The 23,645-nt window shown below is 38.0% G+C and overlaps 1 protein-coding gene across 1 annotated transcript in view; it reads right to left on the bottom strand.

The window, feature by feature from the left end:
- Positions 1 to 1,015: 1,015 nt before the first annotated feature.
- Positions 1,016 to 23,645, bottom strand: part of LOC129020590 (putative zinc finger protein 66) — a 36,858-nt gene continuing 14,228 nt past the window's right edge. The window contains 4 exon segments of the mRNA XM_063657748.1: positions 1,016 to 2,464; positions 20,200 to 20,247; positions 20,250 to 20,294; positions 21,429 to 21,555. Of these exon segments, the coding sequence (XP_063513818.1) occupies positions 1,137 to 2,464; positions 20,200 to 20,247; positions 20,250 to 20,294; positions 21,429 to 21,555 (1,548 nt within the window). The 3' untranslated portion in view covers positions 1,016 to 1,136.

Raw genomic sequence — 23,645 nt, 5'->3', positions numbered from 1 at the left:
TGAGTGTGCCCTTACTGGGGATGCCTCCCAGTTAGGCTGCTTGCGGATCAGAGACCCACTTGAGGAGGCAGTCTGCCCATTCTCAGATCTCCAACTGCATGCTGGGAGAACCACTACTCTCTTCAGAGCTGTCAGACAGGGATGTTTAAGTCTGCAGAGGTTACTGCTGTCTTTTTGTTTTTCTGTGCTCTGCCCCCAGAGGTGGAGCCTACAGAGGCAGGCAGGCCTCCTTGAGCTGTGGTGGGCTCCACCCAATTCTAGCTTCCTGGCTGCTTTGTTTACATAAGCAAGCCTGGGCAATGGCAAGCACCCCTCCCCCAGCCTCACTGCCATTTTGCCATTTGATCTCAGGCTGCTGTGCTAGCAATCAGTGAGACTCCATGGGCATAGGACCTTCTGAGCCAGGTGCGGGATATAATCTCCCGGTGTGCCATTTTTTAAGCCTGTTGGAATAGTGCAGTATTGGGGTGGGAGTGACCCAATTTTCCAGGTGCCATCTGTCACCCCTTTGACTAGGAAAGGGAACTCCCTGATCCCTTGCACTTCCTGAGTGAGGCAATGCCTCGCCCTGCTTCAGCTCATTGCACAGCATCCACTGTCCTGCACCCACTCTCTGGCACTCCCTAATGAGATGAACCTGGTACGTCAGATGGAAATGCAGAAATCACCCATCTTCTGCATCACTCAGGCTGGGAGCTGTAGACCAGAGCTGTTCTTATTCGGCCATCTTTGCTCCACCCCCATAATCTCATCTACTAGATAAGCTGAGGGAGGAAAATGGCTTGAACCGGGGAGGCAGAGGTTGCAGTGATCCAAGATCATCACATTGTATTCCAGCTTGGGTGACAAGCAAGAAACTACATCTAAAAAAAAAAGAATTGATTGAAAACTTGTTATAGGCTTTGCCACATTCTTCACAGGTGTAGGGTTTCTATCCAGTATGAATCATGTGTAATAAGGGTTGAGAACTTTGTAAAAGCTTTGTCACATTCTTTATATTTGTAGTGTTTGTGTTCCATAAATTCTCATATTTAGTAAAAGTTGATAGCTGGTTAAAGGCTTTCCCACATTCATCAAACTCATAGGGTTTCTCTCCAGTATGAATTATCTTATATCTCGTAAGGGTAGAGGAGTGTTTAAGACTTTGCTACATTTTCACATTTGTAGGGATTCCCTCCCATATGAATTATCTCATGTCTACTAAGGTTTGAGGATGAAATAAAGGCTTTGCCACATTTATCGCACTTGTGTGGTTTCCCTCCAGTATGAATTTTCTTATGTGAAAAAAGTGTTGCAGGATGATTAAAAGCTTTGCCACATTCTCCACATTTGTAGGGTTTCTCTCCAGTATGAATTCTCTTATGTCTAGTAAGGGTAGAGGAGTACTTAAAGTCTTTGCCACATTCTTCACATTTGTAGGGTTTATCTGCAGTATGAATTATCTTATGTGTAGTAAGAATAGAGGAGCACTTAAAGGCATTGCCACATTCTTCACATTTGTAAGGCTTCTCTCCAGTATGAATTTTCTTGTGTTTAGTAAGTTTAGAGGAGCAGTTAAAGGCTTTGCCACAGTCTTCACATTCATAGGGTTTCTCTCCAGTATGAATTATCTTATGTGCAGTAAGAATAGAAGACCTACTGAAGGCTTTACCACATTCTTCACATTTGTAGGGTTTCTCTCCAGTATGAATTCTCTTATGTGTAGTAAGGTGTGAGGACCAGTTGAAGGCTTTGCCACATTCTTCACATTTGTAGGGTTTCTCTCCGGTATGAATTATCTTATGTGTAGAAAGGGAAGAAAGGTACTTAAAGGCTTTGCCACATTCTTCACATTTGTAGGGTTTCTCTCCAGTATGAATTCTCTTATGTGTAGTAAGGATAGAGGAGCGCTTAAAGGCCTTGCCACATTCTTCACATTTGTAGGGTTTCTCTCCAGTATGAATTTTCTTATGTGTAGTAAGGTTAGAGGAGTGGTTAAAGGCTTTGCCACAGTCTTCACATTTGTACCGTTTCTCTCCGGTGTGAATTATCTTATGTGTAGTAAGGTGTGAGGACCGGTTGAAGGCTTTGCCACATTCTATACATTTATAGGGTTTCTCTCCAGTATGAATTTTCTTATGTGTAGTAAGGGTTGAGGACTGGTTAAAAACTTTGCCACATTCTATAAATTTGAAAGCTTTTTTTCCAGTATGTCTTATCTTATGTCTGTTTGTATTTGAAAATTGATGAAAGACTTTCCCATATTTATCACATTGAAACATTTTGCTTTGGGTAGTTGTCAAACATTGGTTAAGTCCATTATAACCTCTTTTGTGCACCTTACATTCATCCACACTTTCACAGCCTTTTTTTAACTGTAAATTATCATGTCCACATTTTTTATGTCTTCTCAGTATCAGTTTTTGGAAACAATCTTTTATGTTCTGCTCTGACCAAAGGTCTTGGTTAAAATGAGAATACAAAACTGAAAGAAACCATAAAAACACATTACTTCACTTGCTAGACTCAGATAAATATACTTTACAAATCTAACCTATAAAATTATACAAACTACATAAGCAAGATGACGTAGCAAAATATCACAAGCTGTAATTTCTTCCTGGACATATAAATGTAACAAAAACATACTGCCCAAAATACATTTGTAAAAAATTTATAAAGGTGTTAAGGGTATGAAAGGCCCAAGGTGAGTACAATGCAAAGAGCCACATAGAAGAAAAAGAAAAGTCTGTTACTTATACCCAACAGAGCTCTTCCTGCTCTCCGGTATAACATTGTGCCTTTAAAAGTAAATTGCTGGTCAGGCGTGATGGCTCACACCAGTAATCTCAGCACTTTGGGAGGCTGACATGGGTTGATCATGAGGTCAGGAGTTCAAAGGCAGCCTGGCCAAGATGGTGAGAACCCATCTCTACTAAAAACACAAAAAACTAGACAGGCATGGTGGCAGGCACTTGTAATCTCAGCTACTCAGGAGGGTGAGTTACAGAATTGCTTGAACCCAGGAGGCAGAGGTTGCAGTGAGCTGACATCATACCACTGCACTCCAGCCTGGGTGACAGAGTGAGACTCTGTAATGGCAGATATTGTAGTGACCAAGATCATGCCTCTGAACTACAGCATAGGTAACAGGGTGAGACTCTGTCTCTCTCTCTCTCTCTCTCTCACACACACACACACACACACAAATGTAAATTGCCAAATTCTGGTTTCTTTTAAAAAACAGGAAAAATATTGGCACATACATCTTTATTTTTGGCTTTTAGGGGCTTTTCTAGACACTGGTAAATGTCTCCCATGACATAAAATGCTGAAGGAAATGGCGATATAAGTTGGATTAACAGTTTGAGTCTGCTGAGTCTAAACATAAATGTCACAGAAGCAGAGATACTGCCCTACCCCAAACAGGGAATAAGTCTAGCAAGTGATTACTGATTATTAAGAAGAAATATGAATAAGCCAATTTAACTAAACAATAAACACAAAATTTTAGACAAGACACATCCTAAAAACATGTTTGAGAAATTCCCAAAATCTCTAGCCATGACAACTGATTTCAGACTATGCCAGAATAAAGTTATATCTTAAAGATTCTAACAGGTAGCTTTTTGTTAATGTCCAAATCTTAATCAAAGATTACAATGAATACAAAATATTAGAGCAACATGGCCCTATTAGTGAGTGAAGATTGTACCTCAGCACTCCAGCCTGGGCAACACAGGAAAGCTGTCTCAAAAATATAATAAAATAAGGTAGGCATGATGGCTCACACCTGTAACCCCAGCACTTTGAGAGGCCAAGGTGGATGGATCATTTGTGGTCAGAGGTTCAAGATTAGCCTGGCCAACATGGTGAACTGTATCTCTACTAAAAATATAAAAAAATAGCCAAGTGTGGTTGTGGGCACCTATAATCCCAGCTACTCAGGAGGCTGAGGCAAGAGAATTGCTCAAACCTGGGAGATGGAGGTTGCAGTGAGCCTGCACCACTGCACTCCAGCTGAGGTGACAGAGAGAGACTCTGTCTCAGAAAATAATAATAAAATAAATAAATAAAATAAAATAAATTGAATAATATTCAGTAAGTTAAAGAGGAACACAGACAACTACTGAAGATCAGAAAAAAGAGAACAACCAGAAACGTTTAAATAGCAAAAAACAAAAATCGTGGATATAAAAAATACAAAACATAACTGGAAAATTTCTTTAAAAATGTACACACCAAGATATTTATAACAAACACACATAATAAGCAAAATTTCAAAAATCACAGATAAGAGAATTTTGGGAGCTGTAAGATAAAAATGATGTGTCATTTATAAGCATAGTCTAATCTAATGATATAACAAGTGAATTTATCAAAAAAAATTTTGCAAGTGAGAAGGAAACTGTGATATTGTTAAAGTTAAAATAATGATTTAAAAAAAAGCTGTCAAGTGAGAATAATAGCATCGCCACAATTTTACTACCAAATAGAAAGAAGTACTTCCAAAATAACCAGATCCTGAGAATGTATATTGCCAACGCATATGCCTGACATATCAAAGATGGTGAGTTTCCTCCACTGAAAATAACATAGTGAAAGAAAACAACCCATAATCATATGAAAATACATAACTTTTGGGGAAAGATATGCACATACTCAAAAATGGAATTTCTTAACATTATCATAATGGTGCAGAAAACATTTTTAATTGTTCTCTAAAATTTAAAAGATAAAAACTATAGAAATTATTATAAACATGTTAATGAATATACAAACATAAAAAATATAATTGGCAAAATCAATAACAAAATGGAAGGCAGATGTAATGATGAAAAATTTTTGTATGAAACTGAAGTTGACTTTTTACCACATTTAAATATATTGTTGGATCTTTTAGAGGTTTTATGTAATCCCAGAAGGTACCACTTAGAAAATGTCTGTACAGATACACAAAAGAAAATAAGAAAGAAACTGAAAGCATGTCAATACAAAAATTAAAAAAAAAGACAGAAAGAGAAAATGAGAGATAAAGACACAAGAATCAAATAAAACAATAAAATAACATGTTTTTCTTTTGCAGAAAACTATTCAAACATATATAATTATCTCTCCAAATCAAGAGACATAATTTAAATAAAAAGGTTTATTAAAAATTTTAAAAATCAAGATTCACCTTGCCTTTTTACAAGAGTCAGTTGAGATCTAATGACAAAAAAAGACTGAAAGTGGCAAGACGGAAGTAGAAATTTCATGTAAATATTAACCAAATTAGAGCAAAAGAGCTCAAAATAATATTACACAAGCTGTATATTAAGTAAGAAAATGTCACATTTTATAAAATGTACTTTAAGTCAAAACTTCAAGAAGACAAAGAAGGACTTTAAACAATATATGTATTCTTTCACTGGGAATCTATGACAAATTTGTTTATACATGTATGTATTTGCATGTGTGTGTCTCAGATTAGAGTTTCAAATATATAAAGCAAATACAAAATTGAATACACACAGAGAGCAATATAATTATAGTAGGATATTTCAATACTTCATTTTCTGTAATAATAAAACAAGACAGAATATTAATAAGGGAACAGAGGTCTAGAAGACAGTAAAAAATAATTATTTCTAATGAAGGTATAGAGAACACTCCTCAACAACATCAGGATACACAGCCTTCTCAATAGCTCATACAGCATTCTCCTATATAGACCACAAGTTAGGCCAAAAACGAAGCCTTAACACATTTTTTAAAATGAAATTTTATAGATTACTTTCTATGACAAAAATGGAATTAGAATATAAAACAATAATATAAATAATTGATAAATTTACAAATATATAGAAATGAGAAAACACACTCTTGAGCCTGCACTTGTTCAAAAAACTGGGCTGTGTGCAGTGGCTCACACCTGTAATCCCAGCACTTTGGGAGGCCGAGGTGGGTGATTTTAACTCCACCTCAAAAACAAACCGAAAAAGAAATAATTAATATTGTGAAGATGTCTGTACTGCTCAATTTAGTCTACAGATTTAATTCAATGTTTTCCAAATGTCTCATTGCATTTTTGAAGAAATAAAAACAGCAAATCCAAAAGTATATGGAATCCAAAGAGAAAATAAACTACCCAACAATCTACCAAAAGGGAACAATGTTGGAGGCATTACCATTTCTGATTTCAAAACACATCAAAAAGCTACAGAATTAAAATAATTTGTTATGAGTATAAAGGTGAAAAAGTAAACTAATAAAACAGAAGGCAGCACATATATTAGCTTTTGCATAATTACTGCATTGTTACTGAATGCTAATAGTAAAAGCAATGCAAATTTCTGTCACCAAATCATTCAACAGATACAAAAATACAGGACTCTCATTAAACTACTTAATCAAATGAAATGTAATCTTAGGACTTTGGATGGCCAAGGTGGGCCAATTACTTCATCTCAAAAGTTCAAGATCAGCCTGGGCAACATGGCAAAACTCTGTCTCTATGAAAAATACAAAAAAAGCTAGCTGGGTGTCAGGGCACATTCTTGTAACCCAGCTACTTGAGAGGCTGAAATGAGAGGATCATCTGAGTTTGGGAGGTTCGAGAAGCCGTGAGCCACGCAAATCAGCCTGGTTGACAGAGTGAGACCCTATCTCAAAAATACATAAGGCTGGGCGCAGTGGCTCACACCTGTAATCCCAACACTTTGGGAGGCCAAGGCGGGCAGGTTACCTGAGGTCAGGAGTTCAAGATGAGCCTGGCCATCATGGGAAAACCCCGTCTCTACTAAAAATACAAAAAATTACCCAGGTGTGGTGGCATGTGCCTGTAATCTCAGCTACTTGGAAGGCTGAGGCAGGAGAATCGCTTGAACCCAGTCGGTGAAGACTGCAGTGAGCTGAGATTGCACCATTGCACTCCAGCTTGGGTAACAACAGTGAAACTCCACCTCAAAAAATTAAAATAAAATAAAATAAAACAAAACAAAATAAAATAATAAAATAAAATATAAAATAAAATAAAATAAAATAAAAAATAAATGAATATATATACAAATAAAATTATATTAAAAAAAGATATAGAATGCCTGAGTGGTTTTTTAAAAAGCATACACTATGCTCCCTACAAGAGACTCATTTTAGCATTGAGTCAAATAGGGTGAAAGTAACAGAATGAAAAAATGTTATATACCATGAAAATAGTAACCACAATTGAGTAAGGTGGTCATAATTATATTAGACAGAACATGCTTTAACTCAAGTACAAACATGGGACAATGACTGATATTATATTATGGTAAAGTGAATTGATTTAGCAGGAATCTATAACTATAATATTTATCTATCTATATGTATATGTGTATATAACATCAGGGCTCCAAAATATATAAAGCAAATGTCGACAAAAGTGAAGCAAGGCATACATAGCAACATAATAATTGTAGACAGCAAGAACCCATTTACAATTAATAAACAGAAAGTTCACATAAAAAATAAGAAAGAGAAAACTCAGACAATATTATAGACCATATTAATTATTTTACATATAGAGCAATACTTGAGAGTGCATAATTTATAAAGAAAAAAGGTTTATTTGGCTCACAGCTCAGCAGACTGTGTAAGAAGTGTGTGTCAGCATCTACTTCTAATGAGGATTTCAGGAAGCTTAAAATCATGGTGGAAGGTAAGGAATAACTGGATATATTATATGGTAAGAGACAGAGCAAGTGTGAGGTGAAGAAGCCATGTTCTTTTAATGAACCAGCTCTTATTTGAATTGATAGAGTCTAATCTTTTTGGTTACCAAGAGTATGTACCAAGCCATTCATGAGAAATTCACCCCCATGACCCAAATATGTCCCACCAGGTCCCACACCCAACATTGAGGATTTATATTGCAGCATGAGGTTTGGACAACAAGGACATCCAAACCATATTATAGACCAAATAGGCTTCACAGACATGTAAAAAACTCCCCTGTCAAAACCAAGATAATACACAACATTCTTATTTGCATCTGGTGTATTCTGTTAGGACACTTACCCAAGCTTTATTAAATTTAAAAATACCTACTGGGTGCCATGGCTCCTGTCTATAATTCTAACACTTTGGGAGATCCATTGGGGTCAAAAGTTTGAGACCAGCCTGGGCAAAATAGTGAGATCCTAACACTATAAACTAGCAAACAATTAGCCAGACATGGTAGTGCATGTCTGTAGTCCTAGCTACTAAAAAAAACTGAGGTGAAAGGATCACTTGAGCCCAGGAGGCTGAGGCTACAGTGAGCCACAATTATGCCACTGCATTGAAGCCTGGGTGATGGTAAGATCTTGTCTCAAAACAACAATCAATCACTTTAAAAACACTAAAATTATACACTGTGTGTTTTCTAACAAAAACTTAATGAAACTAGGAATTAAAAGCAAGTCAAATTGGCAAATTCACAAATATGTGAATATGAAACACACTCTTCAACATATTCTTGCTCAGTGGGTAACAAATTTTATTTTTCAAAGATGTCAATACAACCTACAGTTAAAAGCTACAGAACATAAGCAGTGTGATACACAAAGACAAACAGATAAAAGAAAAGAATAGAGAGCTCAGAAATAAACCATTCTGTATATGATCAAATGATCTTCCACAGACTTGCCATGCATACAAAACAGAGAGTAGTAATCTCTTTAAAAAACGATGTTGAAAACTGAATGTCAACACTGATAAAATAAAGTTGGATTATTTCCTTGAATGATACAATAATATATTTTAAATAAAATACTTAGACATAAATATAAACAAATGGGAAAAAGTATTTGAAAAAACACACAAAATTACTAATTTGTAGAGAAATTAAAAAAACACAATACCAACAAAATCGCCTCACATTCATTAGGTATAATAAAATAAAACCCATGTTGATTGCTGGTGGAAAACAAAGACACAGCCATTATTTTAAAATGTTATAAATATTCAACATTTATAAATCTATATCTAAAATAGGTAACACAGGCCAGGTGCAGTGGCTCAAGCCTGTAATCCCAGCAATTTGGGAGGTTGAGTTGGGCAGATAACCTGAGGTCAGGAGTTTGAGATGAGCCTGGCCAACATGGTGAAATACCATTTCTACTAAAAACACAAGAATTACTTTGGTGATGTGATGTGCACCTGTAATCCCAGCTAATTGGGAGGCTGAGGTAGGGGAATCACTTGAACCCAGAAGGCAGAGCTTGCAGTGAGCTGAGATCGCACCACTGCACTTTAGCCTGGGCAACAGAGTGAAATTCCAACTCAAAAAAAAAAAAAAAAAGAAAGAAAAAGAAAGAAAGAAAGAAAACAACAACAAAAAACAAAATGTGCAACACAGGACCTGGAAGACATAATTGAAAATACATGTATTTTGTACCAGTATTCACAAAAGCCAAAAGGCTAAACCACCATATATCTCTTGATTTATAAACACATCAAAAAATGTAACATACACATACAATGGAATATTATTCCACTTTAAAAAGAACAATCTTGTCACATTTTAAGACGAACATTGAAAATATTGTGCCACCTGAATTAATCCAGTAACAAAATTATGGATACTATATGATTCCACTTATATGAGATAACTTAAGTAGTCAAAATCATAAAATCAGAAAGTGGAAGGTTAGTCTGTCAAGGGTTGGAAAGAGGATAAAATGAGCAGTTGTTACTTAATGGGCATTGAGTTTTAGTTTTACAAGATGTAAAGTTTCTAGAAGCCTTTTGCATGACAATGTGAATATAATTAACATGCCTGAAATGAACAGCTTTTTTTTGAGATGGGGTCTCACTGTGTCACCTAAGCTAAAGTGTAGTGGCACAGTTTTGACTCCCCCTCAATCTCCCAAGTAGCTGGGACCACAGCTGCACACCACCATGCCTGGCTATTATTAACTTTTTTTATAGAGGAGAGTCTCCATATGCTGCCCAGGCTGGTTTCAAACTTTTGGGCTCCCGGTACCCTCCTGTCTTGGCCTCCCAAAATCCTGGGATTACAGATCAGCACCACCACCAAGCCTGGCCCTGAAATGTACACTTCAATAGATTTAAGATGGTAAATTTTACCTTATGTGTTTTTAAGACAATTTTTTTAAAGAAAAACTGAAAAAAAATTATATTTTTTTTGAAAATTACCTTCAAATCACAAAAGTGTTTCTCTCATGAAAGGAAATACATATTAATCACTAAATACATGGTAAAATAAGACTATCCCCATGAGTACTCACTTAGACAAGATAAAACTGCCATGGAAAATAAGCTAAGAAAGAGTATAAGATTAGCCATAACTAAAATTGGGGTCATATTTATAGATAAACAGACATACATATGCAACCTGATTGTGACAGACATGCATAATTTATCTCTTAAACCTCAAATTGACTTAAAGTGTACAAGCAGAATTGCAAATTGTCTAAAATTATAATACATAAGTAAAACCAAAACACCCAATAAACTAATGGTAAGAAACCTACACTGAGGCCAGGTGCAGTAGATCATAACTGTAATCCCAGTACTTTGGGAGGCTGGGGTGTGCAAATCATGAGATCACCAGTTCCAGACCAGTCTGGCCAATATGGTGAAACCCCATCTCTTCTAAAAATACAAAAATTAGCCAGGCGTGGTGGCACATGCCAGTAGTCCCAGCTACTCAGGAGGTCAAGGCAGAAGAATCACTTGAGCCCTCGAGGAAGAGGTTGCAGTGAGCCAAGTTCACACCACTGCACTCCAGCCTGGGTGACAGAGCAAGACTCCATCCCCCCCAAAAAAAAACCTATGCTGAAAAAACACACTAATATAAAACTTCAAACAATAATAAAAGAAATATTTACCCATAAAATCTAGCATGCAATATTCATATATTATTAAAAAATTGTTAGGCCAGGTGTGGTGGCTCACAACTGTTATCTCAACACTTTGGAAAGCCAAGGCAAGCAGATCACCTGAGGTCAGGAGGTAAAGACCAGCCTGGCCAACTTGGTGAAGCCCTGTCTCTACTAAAAATACAAAAACTAGCCAGGGGTGGTGACACATGCCTGTAACCCCAGCTACTTGAGAGACTGAGGCATGAGAATTGCTTGAACCTGGAAGGTGGAAGTTGCAGTGAGCCACGATCACATCACTGCACCCCAGGACGGGTGACAAGAGTGTGACTCCATCACAAAAAAAATAAAAGTGTTTCTAGGTAACTGAAATATTTAACTGTTAGTGTGTACTCACTAAATGCAGGTATTTTGAATCATTGGCATGCACTGTATGGCAGTAAAATTTCAGAGAATATGCAGTATAATTATAAACAGAAGATTCTAATGAGAAACTGAAAAATTAGCATTTTAAGGAAACTAGAGTTACTTTTAATGTTTTAAATATATGGTATTCTTACACAAAATAAAACTGCTATAATCAAACTTTAGAAGCTAGAAGCAAAGAGTAGCTTTACAATGTTAAATTAAAAAATATATAATTTGCAGAATAGGGTTAGACCCTCTGATATGTAAAACAAATATTGAGAAATAAACTATATTATTATTTAGATACAGGCTAAAAAAGATGAAAATCATTTAATTCCTTTTTGCCTGCAGCAAACTTAAATTTATAAGTAACTATTTTAGTAATATGGGTCCCTATGAGTTATCTAATTTACTTCAGGCATACCATGCAAATTCTAGCATATTGTCCTAAATATCTCAATCTAAATTTACAGACAAATCTGAAAGAGAAAATAGAAAGTAAAAATGTATAGGGAGAGTAACACCAGTAAGATGAAAAGGTAAAAAGTCCCTATTTTCATATTCCCTTACAGCAAAAAAAAAGTCAGCCATCTCTGACAAAAATGCCTTTATGAGACAAATAGGCATTATGGTTCACACCTGTAATGACAGCTACATGGTACATTAAGGTTGGAGAACTGCTTCAGGCCAGGATTTTGAGACCAGCCTGGGTTATGTAGCAAGACACCATCTCCTAAATACGCACCTCTAAGAGAGATTTGAGATCCAGGCAGGGAGTTTTGAAATGCTGCTAAAGCTTAAGATTGAGAAGTGTTCTCTTCAGAAGAGAACCTGCCCTTGGTCAGGTGGGAAATTGCAGGACCCCTACTCATGGCTACAGACCAGGATAGGGTTCACCCAAATTCTGAACTTACTCTGTAACTAATCCAAACTCCTCCCAGTCAGAGTCTGGCAGAGGCCTTGACATTCAAGAGATCTGGAGGAAGGCACCCATTTACAACAACGTAGGCAGGCCTGCAGACTTTGGACTTTACTATACTAGGGTCCCTGAAGTGGTTCTATGACTCAGTTTCAGTTACCTGAGCCAAGTTTATGGTCAGTTCTGCCTACATAGAAATCCACACAACTGGGCAGGATATAGTGCCTCACGCCTGTAATTCTAGCAATTTGGGAGGCTGAGGCGGGCGGATCACCTGAGGTTAGGAGATCGAGACCAGCCTGACCAACATGGAGAAACCCCTTCTCTACTAAAAATACAAAATTACCCCCAGGTGTGGTGGCACATGTCTGTATTTGCAGCTACTTGGGAGGCTGAGGCAGGAGAATTGCTGGAACCCAGGAGGCGGAGGTAGTGGTGAGATGAGATTGCACCATTGCACTCCATCTTGGGCAACAGGAGCAAAACTCCATCTCAAAAAATAAAAGAAAAAGAAAAAAGAAATCCACACAGTTCCCTGAGGAAATGCTTCTAAAATCGGTTTACGAAAACTTGAAGAGGTGTTTACTCCATCAAATTCGGACACCAATACAAAACTACATTGTGCCCATTGTCAATGCTTCTATTTGAATGTAGTAATGGAAGTATATGGCAGAAGAATTATTCACAGAAATAAAAAAATCAAGCCAGGCATGGTGGCTCATGGCTGTAATCCCAACATTTTGGGAGGCAGAGGCAGGCAGATCATCTGAGGTCAGGAGTTTGACACCAGCCTTGTCAACATGGTGAAACACCGTCTCTACCAAAAAAATACAAAAAATTAGCTGGGTGTTGGGGCGAGCACCTGTACTCCCAGCTACTCAGGAGGCTGAGGCAGGAGAACCGCTTGAACCCAGGAGGCGAAGGTTGCAGTGAGTCAAAATCACGCCATTACACTTTAGCCTGGGCAAAAAGAGTGAAAGCTCCTCTCAAAAAAAAAAAAAAAAAAAAAAGGAGGAGCCAAGATGGCCGAATAGGAACAGCTCTGGTCTACAGCTCCCAGTGGGAGCGACACAGAAGACGGGTGATTTCTGCATTTCCGTCTGAGGTACCATGTTCATCTCACTAGGGAGTGCCAGACAGTGGGCACAGGTCAGTGGGTGAGTGCACCGTGCACCAGCCAAAGCAGGGGCGAGGCATTGCCTCACTCGGGAAGTACAAGGGGTCAGGGAGTTCCCTTTCCAGGGGGTGACAGATGGCACCAGGAAAATCGGGCCACTCCCACCTGAATACTGTGCTTTTCCAATGGGCTTAGGAAATGGTGCACCAGGAGATTACAGCCCGCACCTGGCTCAGAGGGTCCTCCGCCCATGGAGTCTCGCTGATTGCTAGCACAGCAGTCAGAGATCAAACAGCAAGGCGGCAGCGAGGCTGGGGGAGGGGCGCCCGCCATTGCCCAGGCTCGCTTAGGTAAACAAAGCAGCCTGGAAGCTCAAACTGGGTGGAGCCCACCACAGCTCAAGGAGGCCTGCCTGGCTCTGTAGGCTCCACCTCTGGGGGCAGGGCACAGACAAACAAAAAGATGCGGTAACCTCTGCAGACTGAAGTGTCCCTGTCTGACAGCTTTGAGGAGAGCAGTGGTTCCCCCAGCACGCTTCTGGAGATCTGAGAATGGGCTGACTGCCTCCTCAAGTGGGTCCCTGACCCCTGACCCCCGAGTAGCCTAACTGGGAGGCACCAAACAGCAGGGGCAGACTGACACCTCACACAGTGGGCCGGGTACTCCAACAGACCTGCAGCTGAGGGTGCTGTCTGTTAGAAGGAAAACTAACAAACAGAAAGGACATCCACACCAAAAACCCATCTGTACATCACCATCATCAAAGACCAAAAGTAGATAAAACCACAAAGATGGGGAAAAAACAGAGTAGAAAAACTGGAAACTCTAAAAGCAGAGTGCCTCTCCTCCTCCAAAGGAACGCAGTTCCTCATCAGCAACGAAACAAAGCTGGACGGAGAATGACTTTGACGAGCTGAGAGAAGAAGGCTTCAGATGATCAAATTAGTCTGAGCTACGGGAGGATATTCAACCCAAAGGCAAAGAAGTTGAAAACTTTGAAAAAAATTTAGAAGAATGTATAACTAGAATAACCAATACACAGAAGTGCTTAAAGGAGCTGATAGAGCTGAAAACCAAGGCTCGAGAACTGCGTGAAGAATGCAGAAGCATCAGGAGCTGATGCAATCAAATGGAAGAAAGGGTATCAGTGAAGGAAGATGAAATGAATGAAATGAAGCGAGAAGGGAAGTTTAGAAAAAAAAGAATAAAAAGAAACGAGCAAAGCCTCCAAGAAATATGGGACTATGTGAAAAGACCAAATCTACGTCTGATTGGTGTACCTGAAAGTGATGGGGAGAATGGAACCAAGTTGGAAAACACTCTGCAGGATATTATCCAGGAGAACTTCTCCAATCTAGCAAGGCAAGCCAACATTGAGATTCAGGAAACACAGAGAAAGCCACAAAGATACTCCTTGAGAAGAGCAACTCCAGGACACATAATTGTCAGACTCACCAAAGTTGAAATGAAGGAAAAAATGTTAAGGGCAGCCAGAGAGAAAGGTCGGGTTACCCTCAAAGGGAAGCCCATCAGACTAACAGTGGATCTCTCGGCAGAAACCCTACAAGCCAGAAGAGAGTGGGGGCCAATATTCAACATTCTTAAAGAAAAGAATTTTCAACCCAGAATTTCATATCCAGCCAAACTAAGCTTCATAAGTGAAGGAGAAATAAAATACTTTACAGACAAGCAAATGCTGAGAGATTTTGTCACCACCAGGCCTGCCCTAAAAGAGCTCCCGAAGGAAGTGCTAAACATGGAAAGGCACAACCAGTACCAGCTGCTGCAAAATCATGCCAAAACATAAAGATCATGGAGACTAGGAAGAGACTGCATCAACTAACGAGCAAAATAACCAGCTAATATCATAATGACAGGTTCAAATTCACACATAACAATATTAACGTTAAATGTCAATGGACTAAATGCTCCAATTAAAAGTCACAGACTGGCAAATTGGATAAAGAGTCAAGACCCATCAGTGTGCTGTATTCAGGAAATCCAGCTCATGTGCAGAGACACATATAGGCTCAAAACAAAAGGATGGAGGAAGATCTACCAAGCAAATGGAAAACAAAAAAAGGCAGGGGTTGCAATCCTAGTCTCTGATAAAACAGACTTTAAACCAACAAAGATCAAAAGAGACAAAGAAGGCCATTACATAATGGTAAAGGGATTAATTCAACAAGAAGAGCTAACTATCCTAAATATATATGCACCCAATACAGGAGCATCCAGATTCATAAAGCAAGTCCTGAGTGACCTACAAAGAGACTTTGACTCCCACACATTAATAATGGGAGACTTTAACACCTCACTGTCAACATTAGACAGATCAATGAGACAGAAAATCAACAAGGATACCCAGGAATTGAACTCAGCTCTGCACCAAGCAGACCTAATAGACATCTACAGAACTCTCCACCCCAAATCAACAGAATATACATTTTTTTCAGCACCACACCACACCCATTCCAAAATTGACCACATAGTTGGAAGTAAAGCTCTCCTCAGTAAATGTAAAAGAACAGAAATTATAACAAACTATCTCTCAGATCACAGTGCAATCAAGCTAGAACTCAGGATTAAGAAACTCACTCAAAACCGCTCAACTACATGGAAACTGAACAACATGCTCCTGAATGACTACTGGGTACATAATGAAACGAAGGCAGAAATAAAGATGTTCTTTGAAACCAATGAGAACCAAGACACAACATACCAGAATTTCTGGGATGCACTCAAAGCAGTGTGTAGAGGGAAATTTATAGCACTAAATGCCCATAAGAGAAAACAGGAAAGATCCAAAATTGACACCCTAACATCACAATTAAAAGAACTAGAAAAGCAAGAGCAAACACATTCAAAAGCTAGCAGAAGGCAAGAAATAACTAAAATCAGAGCAGAACGGAAGGAAATAGAGACACAAAAAACCCTTCAAAAATTTAATGAATCCAGGAGCTGGTTTTTTGAAAGTATCAACAAAATTGATAGACTGCTAGCAAGACTAATAAAGAGAAAAAGAGAGAAGAATCAAATAGATGTAATAAAAAATGATAAAGGGGATATCACCACCGATCCCACAGAAATACAAACTACCATCAGAGAATACTAAAAACACCTCTACGCAAATAAACTAGAAAATCTAGAAGAAATGGATAAATTCATCGACACATACACCCTCCCAAGACTAAACCAGGAAGAAGCTGAATCTCTGAATAGAGCAATAACAGCCTCTGGGATTGAGGTGATAAACAATAGCTTACCAACCAAAAAGAGTCCAGGACCAGATGGATTCACAGCCGAATTCTACCAGAGGCGCAAGGAGGAGCTGGTACTATTCCTTCTGAAACTACTCCAATAAATAGAAAAAGAGAGAATCCTCCCTAACTCATTTTATGAGGCCAGCATCATCCTGATACCAAAGCCTGGCAGAGACACAACCAAAAAAGAGAATTTTAGACCAATATCCTTGATGAACATTGATGCAAAAATCCTCAATAAAATACTGGCAAACCAAATCCAGCAGCACATCAAAAAGCTTATCCACCATGATCAAGTGGGCTTCATCACTGGGATGCAAGACTGGTTCAATATACACAAATCAATAAATGTAATCCAGCATATGAACAGAACCAAAGACAAAAACCACATGATTATCTCAATAGATGCAGAAAAGGCCTTTGACAAAATTCAACAACTCTTCATGCTAAAAACTCTCAATAAATTAGGTATTGATGGGACGTATCTCAAAATAATAAGAGCTATCTATGACAAACCCACAGCCAATATCATACTGAATGGGCAAAAACTGGAAGCATTCCCTTTGAAAACTGGCACAAGACAGGGATGCCCTCTCTCACCACTTCTATTCAACATAGTGTTGGAAGTTCTGGCCAGGGCAATTAGGCAGGAGAAGGAAATAAAGGGTATTCAATTAAGAAAAGAGGAAGTCAAATTCTCACTGTTTGCAGATGACATGATGTTATATCTAGAAAACCCCATTGTCTCAGCCCAAAATCTCCTTAAGTTGATAAGCAAATTCAGCAAAGTCTCAGGATACAAAATCAATGTACAAAAATCACAAGCATTCTTATACACCAATAACAAACAAACAGAGAGCCAAATCGTGAGTGAACTCCCATTCACAATTGCTACACAGAGAATAACATACCTAGGAATCCAACTTACAAGGGATGTGAAGGACCTCTTCCAGGAGAACTACAAACCACTACTCAATGTAATAAAAGAGGATACAAACAAATGGAAGAACATTCCATGCTCATGGGTAGGAAGAATCAATATTGTGAAAATGGCCATACTGCCCAAGGTAATTTACAGATTCAATGCCATCCCCATCAAGCTACCAATGACTTTCTTCGCAGAATTGGAAAAAACTACTTTAAAGTTCATATGGAACCAAAAAAGAGCCCGCATCGCCAAGTCAATTCTAAGCCAAAAGAACAAAGCTGGAGGCATCACACTACCTGACTTCAAACTATACTACAAGGCTACAGTAACCAAAACAGCATGGTACTGGTACCAAAACAGGGATATAGATCAATGGAACAGAACAGAGCTCTCAGAAATAATGCCAAATATCTACAACTATCTGATCTCTGACATACCTGACAAAAACAAGCAATGGGGAAAGTATTCCCTATTTAATCAATGGTGCTGGGAAAACTGGCTAGCCATATGTAGAAAGCTGAAACTGCATCCCTTCCTTACACCTTATACAAAAATCAATTCAAGATGGGTTAAATACTTAAACGTTAGACCTAAAACCATAAAAACCCTAGAAGAAAACCTAGGCATTACCGTTCAGGACATAGGCATGGGCAAGGACTTCATGTCTAAAACACCAAAAGCAATGGCAACAAAAGCCAAAATTGACAAATGGGATCTAATTAAACTAAAGAGCTTCTGCAAAGCAAAAGAAACTACCATCAGAGTGAACAGGCAACCTACAAAATGGGAGAAAATTTTCACAACCTACTCATCTGACAAAGGGCTAATATCCAGAATCTACAATGAACACCAACAAATTTACAAGAAAAAAACAAACAACCCCATCAAAAAGTGGGCGAAGGACATGAACAGACACTTCTGAAAGAAGACATTTATGCAGCCAAAAAACACATGAAAAAATGCTCACCATCACTGGCCATCAGAGAAATGCAAATCAAAACCACAATGAGATACCATCTCACACCAGTTAGAATGGCAATCATTAAAAAGTCAGGAAACAACAGGTGCTGGAGAGGATGTGGAGAAATAGGAACACTTTTACACTGTTGGTGGGACTGTAAACTAGTTCAACCCTTGTGGAAGTCAGTGTGGCAATTCCTCAGGGATCTAGAACTAGAAATACCATTCGAGCCAGCCATCCCATTACTGGGTATATACGCAGAGGACTATAAATCATGCTGCTATAAAGACACATGCACACGTATGTTTATTGTGGCACTATACACAATAGCAAAGACTTGGAACCAACCCAAATGTCCAACAATGATAGACGGGATTAAGAAAATGTGGCACATATACACCACGGAATACTATGCAGCCATAAAAAATGATGAGTTCATGTCCTTTGTAGGGACATGGATGAAATTGGAAATCATCATTCTCAGTAAACTATCGCAAGAACAAAAAACCAAACACCGCATATTCTCACTCATATGTGGGAATTGAACAATGAGAACACATGGACACAGGAAGGGGAACATCACACTTTGGGGACTGTTGTGGGCTGGGGGGGAAGGGGGAGGGATCGCATTGGGAGATATACCTAATGCTAGATGACGAGTTAATGGGTGCAGCACACCAGCATGGCACATGTATACATATGTAACTAACCTGCACATTGCGCACATGTACCATAAAACCTAAAGTATAATAATACATAAATAAATAAATAAATAGAAAAGAAAAAAAGTTGCTGGTTGTAGATCACACAATTTTATATTTAAAAAACCATAAACAGTACATTAAAACCTGTCTAAACTAATAAATACACTCAGTAAATTAGCAAAATATAAAATTAAACACACAAGTATATGTATGGTTTCTTACACTTAAAACAAACTATCTGATGAGGAAGAAAAAATCTTATTTAATATAGCATTAAATAAATTCCTAAGAAAAAATTAACCAAGGAGGTAAAAAAGTTTACAGTAACAAAAAATTAGAAGATCAAAATTAATTTTAAAATATTTTATGTCTATGAATTGAAAGAATAAATATTATTCATGTATCATATTATCCAAAGTGATTTATAGACTCAGTAATCTTCCTATTAAAATTGCAGTGGTTTTTTTTTTTACACTAATGGAAAATACAATTCTAAAATTTACATGAAACTAAAATAAACTTGAATAGGCAAAGCAATCTTGAGGAAAAGGAAGAAAGCAGGATATCATACTTACAATTTCAAACTATACTTCAAAGCTATATAGTAATAAAAATAGAATGAACTGTGCACAAAAATGAACAAAAAAAATGCAACAGAAACTACCACTCTCACACATTTCAGACCTGATACAAAAAGAAAACTAAAAAATTGTTTCAGTTTCTCAAAATTAGGAAGAGATTTGTGTGTCCCCAAAACAATGAAAAAGCAGCTGGATTGTGCAGTCCCTTGTATGCCGTGAAGAGGACTTTGGCTCTCACTGTGAATGTGAAGGAAGCTCACTGAAAGAAAAGTAGAATTTTTAGAGAATTTAAAAGCATAAGACAATATGCCCCTTTGTGAGAGCAAAATTTAAAACAACAAAAACAAAAACAGAAACAAAAAACAAAAAAAAACAGCTGCCCAGGAAGTTCCTTTGGAACACAGCTTCCAGAATCACACCTTAAGGACTGGCTTTCTCTTGGACCTTGGACCTCTTACTGTGTTGTCTGTTGTATTCATTTTCCCTCACACCTACCTGAGAGGTTGGCTACCATCTCATGTCTCTTCATAGTCGAAAGTTTTTTCCTTGCTCCAGATGGGTGATGAGGTCTGGCTTTGAGACAAAAATACCTGATTTATCAAAAATAAATAAAATGAATCTTGCTCACATTCTCTAATTACAAGCTAGTAATGTGCTCAGGAAAGATGATGTGATAAAATATTCTAGTAAATTAATAACAAAATACAAATTTGTAACAGAGATTTCTAAATATTTAGAAAATACTTCCAATTTGCCTGGTGCCGTGGCTCATGCCTGTAATCCCAGCATCTTGGGAGGCCAAGGCAGGCAGATCATGAAGTCAGGAGTTTGAGACCAGCCTGGCCAGCATGGTGAAACCCCATCTCTACTGAAAATACAAAAATTAGCCGAGCATGGTGATGTGTGCCTGTAGTCCCACATACTCGGGAGGCTGAGGCAGGAGAATTGCTTGAACTTGGGAGGTGGATTTTGCAGTAAGCCCAGATTGCACCACTGCACTCCAGCCTGGGGGACAGAGTGAGACTCTGTCTCAAAAAAAAAAAAAAAAAAAAAAGAAAATACTTTCAATTTGTAGGTTTCCTAATTTTACTACCTGGTACTACTGAATCAAAACTTGGTGGTGGCAAGTAGATTTTCAGGTGGAAGCTACAATATTTTAAGTCAGTAAATTTCTGGAATTACCACTAATTTAGAGTGAAGAATATAACTCAACTTAGAAATGAGGAAAGTTTGTATTAAGATGAAATATCTTGAAGAAATTTTTTTCTTTTCTTTCTTTTTTTTTTTTCTTCCTTGAGACAGAATCTTGCTCTGTTGCCCAGGCTGCAGTACAATGGCATGATTGCAACTCACTGCAACCTTCACCTCCTGAGTTCAAGTGATTCTCCTGCCTCACCCTCCTGAGTCCTGGGATTATAGGTGCATGCCACAGCCCCCAGTTAATTTTTTGTACTTTTGTTAGAGATGGGGTTTCACCATTTTTGCCAGGCTGGTCTCAAACTCCTAGCCTCAAGTAATCCCCCTGCCTCAGCTTCCCAAAGTGCTGGGATTACAGGCATGAGGCACCAAAGTAATTCTTTTCTAAATGAACAAATTCTGAAGATTTTCTTGAAAAACTGGATCTAAAACTCTTTTATAAAAAGAATAAATTACCAACATTCTACAAAAAAGAGAAATAAAATAATTTGTGTATATTATGAATTATGTATTAAAGTTTTTCTCACCAAGAAAGACCAGGTTTCTGTAGTTCTCCAACATCACATTTCTATATAAATTCCGCTGTGCCATGTCCAGGCAATGCCACTCCTCCAGAGAGAATTCTATGGCCACATCTCTAAATTGCAATGGCCTCTGAAAAATAAACACACACACATTTTCACCAAGTGGTTATGGGCAGAATTTTTAATTTGACTTAAGGTGAAATGAGAGAGTAAAGATAACTGGTTCTGACTTATAGGACTGACTAAAGTTATCCTATAAAATAATTTTCAACACAGAAATATTCTCTAAAGTATTCTCTATCTCTGAGAAAAAAAAAGGAGCATAAGATTCACAACATCAGTTCATATATTTTTCTAGAAAATAAACTATAAAATTAACGGCATGAACACAAACGTACATTTTTGAGTGCTATATTTACATCATATGGAATGAGTTGTGAATATTTTTCAGACGAAAAAGATATGTTTTAATATGTACAATAAGCTGAAGACCTTGTTATGCAGGGTTTTTTTCCAGAAGATCTGGAATAAAGTCTGATTTTTTGAATTTCTAGCAAGCTCGCCAATAATGTCAATGTTTTGGCCCAAAAAGGATATTTTGTCAAACATCCAGTAAGTGGAAGAGCCTGTGTTTTTTCCAGTTTTTCTGGCCTGTAAACAAAGATAAGAGCCTTAATTTTCCAAAGAAAAATATGTAGAAAAAAAAGAAAAAAGAACAGCTGCCAGATTAAATATGATTGTGCACATCAGCTGCATAATGAAACTTAATAATGAAGAGAAAAATAATTAGCTATATAGTAAAAAAAGTCTGTCAGAGATCTATTTAAGCAAGTGAATCATTAACCATTAACTGCACTAGGACAAATTTTTATGATGTGTTAATGCTTACAGAAGAACACAGCATCACTATTGAAATATTCCTTTTTAAAAAAAGCAAATAAAATCTGAATGTAACCAAAAAGAATCATCAGTTTAATGCAAACCTCAAAATACAGATACCTCCTATGTTCTGTAATTTTTAGTAGTAATATTAAGCAGCCTTCATTAACACCCTAGAGAGCAGGTATCTCCTAATAATTTTTTTCAGAATTTCTGGGTAACAAATGCCATCACATTTAAATGAGCAATTTTCTTTTTTTTTCTTTTTTTGAGATTAAGTCTCACTCTTGTCCCCCAGGCTGGAGTGCAATGGCATGATCTCAGCTCACTGCAACCTCCACCTCCTGGGTTCAAGTGGTTCTCTTGCCTCAGCCTCCCAAGTGGCTGGGATTCCAGGCGCCTGACATCACTCCAGGCTAATTTTTATATTTTTAGTACAGACGGGGTTCCACCATGTTGGCCAGGTTGGTCTCGAATTCCTGACCTCAGGCGATCTGCCTGCCTCAACCTCCCATAGTGCTGGGATTACAGGCATGAGCCACCGCACCTGACCTAAATAAACAATTTCTTAATCCTGTTCAGCATACAGCTAATGGAACACACGAATGGAGCCTCAACATTACATTTTCTCCATCTTTACTAAGGACCACAGTTTTCCCCAATAGAATTCTTGAGTATCCACATCTTTCCATGTTCAACAGCCACAAAGGGAACATTTTTAATATTGTAGATCATAAATTCCTGTTGATAAATCTGCATGGCATATAAGAAGTTATGATGCAGAGAATGAAAAGGCGGCTCTGGGATACAGGAAAGAAATATTTTTCAGAGACCCTTGACTATCATAAGAATTTTAAGAAGCACTTAAACCAAATTCCTTAGGGAGGAAAAACACAAGTAGAGAAGTAAAAGTTTTCAAGTACTAGATGCATGGCATTCCAGGAGGCAGAGTACACAGCTTTTCAGCTGAGGCATGTTTACCCGAAGCCTTTTTTTGTTTGTTTGTTTTCTCTTTCTGTATCTCCTCCTTCTCTGGAATTCCTTCTCAGATGAGATTCTGTGGACAAATTACACCTGCATCTTGAGAATATGCCTTTAAAGGTATCAGTACCTCATGTTTACCAGCTAGCATGGCATCAATTGGCAGAAAAAGACAGAAAAATCCGACCATTTCTGTCCTTTAAAACAGAAGAGATTCGGGAGCAATGAGCTGCTCCATGAAGATGAAAATATAAGTTTCTCCTTTCCTGTCCTCAGGTGCCGTCCGCTGCCACAGACACCAGCAATTTCTGCCACAGTAATGGAAATGTGCACCACACTGACCTGTCCCTACCAAACCCA

The sequence above is a fragment of the Pongo pygmaeus genome, chromosome 20 (assembly GCF_028885625.2).
Source record: "Pongo pygmaeus isolate AG05252 chromosome 20, NHGRI_mPonPyg2-v2.0_pri, whole genome shotgun sequence".
Taxonomy (NCBI): Eukaryota; Metazoa; Chordata; class Mammalia; order Primates; family Hominidae; genus Pongo; species Pongo pygmaeus.
Note: the sequence above shows the minus strand (reverse complement) of the source record. Positions and strands in the feature narration are given on the sequence as shown.